We start from the raw sequence: 6095 nt of genomic DNA, 5'->3' as shown, positions 1-6095 counted from the left end.
TTCTCATCACCTGCAGCTTACCTATGTGCACTTCATACATTAATACTCCAATCTGTGATCATTGTCAGAACTGCATGTATACAATCACCCTGTGTTTTAGGTAAGGATACAAAAAAAAACACAACACTAGATTATAGCTTCAACAGCAACGTTCAGTATGAAGTTCATGTTAAAACATTCAGTTTCACCTTGTTTAAATATTTATATTTTAAGTTTTTGTACATTAAATGTTTTATTAATTGTAATGTTGTTTTGTGAAAATCCTTTTAAAATGTATTTTTTTCTTATTTCACAAATATTTTATCAAGTTCTGAAAATTTAGAAGAAAGTGAATAAATAAAGTAAGCAAATAATAATATAAATGTGTGTTTCTTTCTCTTTTATAAACTCAGTGCTACTTTATTAATATGTATGTGTTGGCATTGTTTAATATGTGATTTAACCACACAAACAACCCATTTGTTACGCTGAACTGTAATATGAGCTAAAACAGAAAAAAGGTGTAAGGGTTTAGAGATAATTAAGAAGATATTTGGTGTTTACAATGGTAACTTTAACAGAAGAGAAAATAAATATAGCACTTAGAGCAGAGTATATTGTGCACACATTTCACAAAACAAACTTGGACAATAGTTAATCAAAGACCACTGGGTAAGAGCATCCTCTCTCTGACGTACAGTAAACTGACGTACTGTCGGATGGAAGCTTCAATCTGAAAATCTATATTAACCTGTGAAAACACAGTATGCCCACATGAGGACAGTTGAGGGATGGAGATGTCAGCTCTCTTTATTGGTCTGATCCTGTCTCTGGGTTTGTGTGAGCTGAACTCAGCTGTTGCCTTGAATGGTTCTGGGGATGGTGTGAAACAAAGGGCTCGGCTTACAGAGGAGAGGACTGGTGTTGGGCTCAGCACTGAGGCTTCATCGGTTAAATGCAAGCTCCGGGGTACCACTCGTCTGCCTGCATTCTCAATGGATGGTGATTACATTATTGGTGGTGTTTTGCCCATACACCACTATGCGCACACAGTGAAGCATAACTACACCACCATGCCTGATCGAATAACATGCTCAGGGAGGTTAGTAAGAGGGAGAAGTGGGGGCTAAGAGGATGTTACTCTGTGGGGATGGAAATGTTTTTACTTTTATTTTAATTGTAATGCATTAGTATTTGGCTATAAAAAAACTATGTATTATATTCACAAAATAGTAGAGGATTGGAGTAGATTTTTTGTATTTGTTAACTGAAAACATTATGAAAAGTAAAATTAGAGTTTAAAAAAGCTAACTATCGTTAATCCATGCATTAAGATTATTGTGCATTTGGGACTGATATCTTATTCCGTGTTGTGCTTGTTGGTGTTCAGTTCTCCCGAATTATGTGTTTTTGGTAAAATTGTGTTTTGTCCCCATATGTAGGCCATATTTAAACAGTGTGTGTGTGTGTGTGTGTGTGTGTGTGTTTTTTTCCGTGTACAGCATTGACCCCCGTCATGTGCGCTTTTCACGCACAATGATATTCGCCATCGAGGAGATTAACAACAGCACGGAGCTGCTGCCGGGCATCAAACTCGGTTATCAGATCTACGACTCGTGCAGCTCTATGCTTGTGGCGGTGCATGTGACATTTCAGCTATCAAGCGGCCTGGACCCAGTGTTTTACACAGGTGACAATTGCTCACAATCTGGTACGGTGATGGCCATTGTTGGTGAGTCTGGGTCCACACGATCCATCAGCATGTCGCGCATCATCAGGCCCTTTAACATTCCTCAAGTAAATATTTTGAATTTCTGCAAACTGTGTTAAATAGACCAGTGCTATTTTTTGCCCTTCCTGTTAAAACATTATACTGTTGTGTTCCTTTAGGTGAGCCACTTTGCCACTTGTGCATGCCTGTCCGATAAGCAGCAGTACCCGACTTTCTTCAGAACAATCCCGAGTGACCAGTTCCAGGCTGACGCTCTGGCCAAACTGGTAAAACACTTTGGTTGGACTTGGATAGGTGCCATCCGATCGGATTCGGATTATGGAAACAATGGCATGGCGTCTTTCCTGGACGCAGCGCACAAAGAGGGGATCTGTGTGGAATACTCCGAATCTTTCCATCAGACCCACCCACGTAGCAGGATCCAGAGAGTAGCTGACATTATCCGCAGGTTTCTACGTTCACTGATTATGTGCTTTTGTTCCCTGTGCTCATACTGACCTTCTGCACACAAATCCACAACAATGTTCTGTAAATATAAGATAGAAGAGAATTTTCTCATTTTAGAGGCACATTGGAAATGTATCTTTTTTTCTGTCACGTGTGTTTATTTCATATTTGTTAATGATCTTTATTATGAAAATACTCATTGGGACCAAAACAGTTTTAACTATCTCCATACATATGTACAAATATTTTGTAATATATTTTGTTTATATTGTTATAATACAATCTACTGTAATTTCTCTCCAGGTCGACAGCTGTGGTTGTTGTGGCATTTACTTCTCCTGGAGACTTGAGGTTTCTGCTGGAGGAGCTGTCACTCAAGCCCTCTCCACCTCGCCAGTGGATAGGCACTGAGTCCTGGGTAACTGATCCAGACATGCTGAAGTTCAGCTTCTGTGCTGGAGCAATCGGATTTGGCATTGAGAAATCTGTCATCCCTGGTCTGAGAGACTTCCTGCTGGACCTCTCTCCCTCTAAAGTGGCGGCCTCTCCAGTGCTTACTGAGTTCTGGGAGGATGAATTCAACTGCAGGCTGGGACGAAGTAAGAAAGTTTGGCTGATCTTTAACATAACTGACACTCACAGATGGGTCTTTGTCTTTGTTGTGCTTTTTTATTCTGTCTGAGTGGAGCAGCAACCCAACCCCAGAGTGATTTAAAGTGAAATCTATTGTTATTGAACAAAGATCTCTGTTAATAATCTAACTTGATATGAGGATCTTTCAGGTCAAGTTAAGGCACTCTGCTGGCTTGAAGGAGATGTCAACACTAAAGTCCTGAACACAAGCACAAACTAGACAATCTTTAGGCCACCAAGCTAAAAAAAAGTACAAAAAAATTGTACGTATTAGTATGTATCAGTTACAGTATATATGTAAATATGTGTGTTGGTCTCAATATACTATTATATTGACGTGGATTACAAATCATTTATTCGTTTGAAAGACATTTAAACAGGTCAAGTCAGTATCCAAATGAAGGAAAAACATTTTTTTGCCTTACAACATGAGCTGATATATACAAGGTTAAAAAAAAAAAACAGAGCCAGATACAAACTGAAGCAGCAACTATAAAAAATAAATTAAATTAAATCAGCAAAAATGTGCTGTACAAAGAAGTGCTTTTAAATGTAATGGAAAATAAGCATGTTTTATAAAGGAATTAGAAGAATATAGATATACGACTTTCTACAAAACACATTTAGCAGGTTAAATGAAACTAAAGAAGAACATTATACATAAGAAAGAATGATGTAATTGTCAAGGCTAAAAAAAAACTTCCTGTCTTTGTGTGTTTTTAGGATCAGCCACAAAAAAAAATGCGTGTGATGGAACTGAAGACATAGAGACGATCCAGAGCCCCTACACTGACACATCTCAGCTCCGAATCACGAACATGGTGTACAAGGCTGTTTATGCAATAGCACATGCCATTCATAATGCAATGTGTCAGGAAACACACTCTATAACTCTATGTGACAAATTCACCAGCATAAAGTCCAAACAGGTCAGTCAAAGCAATTAAGTGAACAACCCCAATGTCCCTTTTTTGCTATACTGTACTGTTTCCGAAATGAAGTACTCATTTTAGTATACAGTACATTGTTTTATTTCTCGCCCTCACCGTCTTCCGTTACTTCGTCCTCACAGGTTCTCACTCAGTTGAAGAAAGTTAAGTTTTCCCAAAATGGTTATGATGTGTCATTTGATGCCAATGGGGATCCTGTGGCCACATACGAGCTGATTAACTGGCAAAAAAGTGAGAGTGGTAGCATTGAGTTGGTGACAGTAGGGCACTACGATGCATCACTGCCGGTGGGCCAGGAATTCCATATCAATAGGAACCTCACCTGGGTGGAGGGTGGCACACAAGTAGGGAGCCCAAAATGAATGTTATAACATATTCCAATTTACAATTTGGTGATAAGTGTTCTTGGTCCCTGTTCCTCCAGTCCATACTGCTTTGAAGAGATCTGTTCTAAAGTTACAGCATTTTCAGTCTCACATCCCACTTAATAGTTTCAACTAAAGAGTTCCCTTGCTGAGTTGCGGCAGAGGAATAGTAACAAAAAACAGGACTTTGTCCAAAAAGACTAACTTTGGAAGATAACCACTTGCTTTGTCCAAGCCAGACTGCTGAAGCCTCATTTTGGCTTTAGTTGAACTTCAGAATGCATTTTTTACACAACTGTGGATTTTTTTCCACCAGTAGCTGCATTGACAAAACACATGTACACAATACACATATTGACATGCAAGTATTGTTTTTAGGCAGATCTGAACTTAATCATCGGCGCTTTGAAGCACACCTGAACATGTGTGAATTTTTTTGTGTCTATGTGCCAGGTGCCTTTGTCAGTGTGCTCTGATAGCTGTCCTGCAGGAACCCGTAAAGTGCTGCAGAAAGGAAAACCCATCTGCTGTTATGATTGTATTCTGTGTCCTGAGGGAGAGATTAGCAATGCTACAGGTATTGTTTTTCCTACTGCATATCTATTGGACAACATCAAATATCGAGTACGACAGCTAAAAGCCATTTTTTGTTTGTATTTTTTCAGATTCCCCTGATTGTTTCCCTTGTTCCAAGGAATTTTGGCCTAATGCAAAGAGAGACACTTGTCTCCGCAAGCCTGTAGAGTTTCTTTCCTTCAATGAGGCCCTGGGAATCATCCTGGCAGCATTCTCAGTTGGTGGTGCCTGTCTTACCATTATAACAGCGGCTGTGTTCCATCGTCACAGGACATCCCCGATTGTCAGAGCCAACAACTCTGAGCTGAGCTTCCTGCTGCTCTTCTCTCTGACTCTCTGTTTCTTATGCTCATTAACTTTCATTGGAGCACCCTCTGAGTGGTCGTGCATGCTGCGCCACACAGCTTTTGGGATCACCTTCGTCCTCTGTATGTCTTGTGTTCTTGGAAAAACAATAGTAGTGTTAATGGCATTCAAAGCCACTCTCCCAGGTCGTAATGTCATGAAATGGTTTGGTCCTCCACAGCAAAGAATGACTGTAGTGTCTTTCACATTCATTCAAGTTGTAATATGTACTCTTTGGTTGGTTCTTAGTCCTCCTTTTCCAGTGAAAAACCTAACCACATACAAGGAAAGGATCATCCTGGAGTGTGCATTAGGCTCAGCTATTGGGTTCTGGGCTGTGCTCGGGTACATCGGCCTGCTGGCTGTCTTTTGCTTTGTGTTAGCTGTCCTAGCCCGGAAACTACCTGATAATTTTAATGAAGCCAAGCTTATAACCTTCAGCATGATGATATTCTGTGCAGTCTGGGTCACCTTTATCCCAGCATATGTCAGCTCTCCGGGTAAATTTACTGTGGCTGTGGAGATATTTGCCATTCTGGCCTCCAGTTTTGGACTCATATTGTGTATATTTGCTCCAAAGTGTTTCATCATATTGTTTAAGCCCGAGAAAAACACCAAGAAACATTTAATGAACAAAAGTCAATTCTAAAAAAATCAGACTTTTTGAAAAAACTAAGATGGCAGTTGAAGGGACTTTTTATAAACATACATAAGCCACAGAGGCCAAACAAGGAGAATTTGTCTCACATGTGTGCTCTTGGCTAAAAATAAACCAATTTCCAGTTGGTACAGTTTCACATATATGCTCACTGGCATAATGTAAATAGCAGCATTGTCGATAATCAATCTGTTTCAATTCATCAAATTCAGAATCTAAACGTTCCAGTTAAGCTCTCACTCCAACACGTCAAAGAACTGTTCCACACACCTGATTCTCATCACCTGCAGCTTACCTATGTGCACTTCATACATTAATACTCCAATCTGTGATCATTGTCAGAACTGCATGTATACAATCACCCTGTTTTAGGTAAGGATACAAAAAAAACACAACACTAGATTATAGCT

General features: G+C 39.6%; 1 protein-coding gene across 1 annotated transcript; it reads left to right on the top strand.

Annotated features, from left to right (window-relative positions):
• Nucleotides 1-1037: 1037 nt before the first annotated feature.
• Nucleotides 1038-5676, top strand: LOC142959375 (extracellular calcium-sensing receptor-like). Its single transcript, XM_076100627.1, has 8 exons — nt 1038-1081; nt 1482-1776; nt 1870-2159; nt 2462-2757; nt 3515-3720; nt 3864-4085; nt 4560-4683; nt 4772-5676. The coding sequence occupies exons 1-8, from the start codon at nt 1053-1055 to the stop codon at nt 5674-5676; spliced, it is 2367 nt and encodes a 788-aa protein (XP_075956742.1). The 5' UTR covers nt 1038-1052.
• Nucleotides 5677-6095: the final 419 nt, after the last annotated feature.

This window comes from Anarhichas minor, unplaced genomic scaffold (genome assembly GCF_050575085.1).
Source record: "Anarhichas minor isolate MPS153535 unplaced genomic scaffold, ASM5057508v1 ptg000026l, whole genome shotgun sequence".
NCBI lineage: Eukaryota > Metazoa > Chordata > Actinopteri > Perciformes > Anarhichadidae > Anarhichas > Anarhichas minor.
This window is presented reverse-complemented; position numbering and strand designations above follow the sequence as displayed.

Coding starts and splice junctions, on each gene's coding strand:
- LOC142959375 (XM_076100627.1), top strand. CDS start 1,053: ATGCCTGATCGAATAACATGCTCAGGGAG. Junction 1,082..1,481: donor CGAATAACATGCTCAGGGAG/GTTAGTAAGAGG, acceptor TTCCGTGTACAG/CATTGACCCCCGTCATGTGC. Junction 4,086..4,559: donor GGGTGGAGGGTGGCACACAA/GTAGGGAGCCCA, acceptor TCTATGTGCCAG/GTGCCTTTGTCAGTGTGCTC.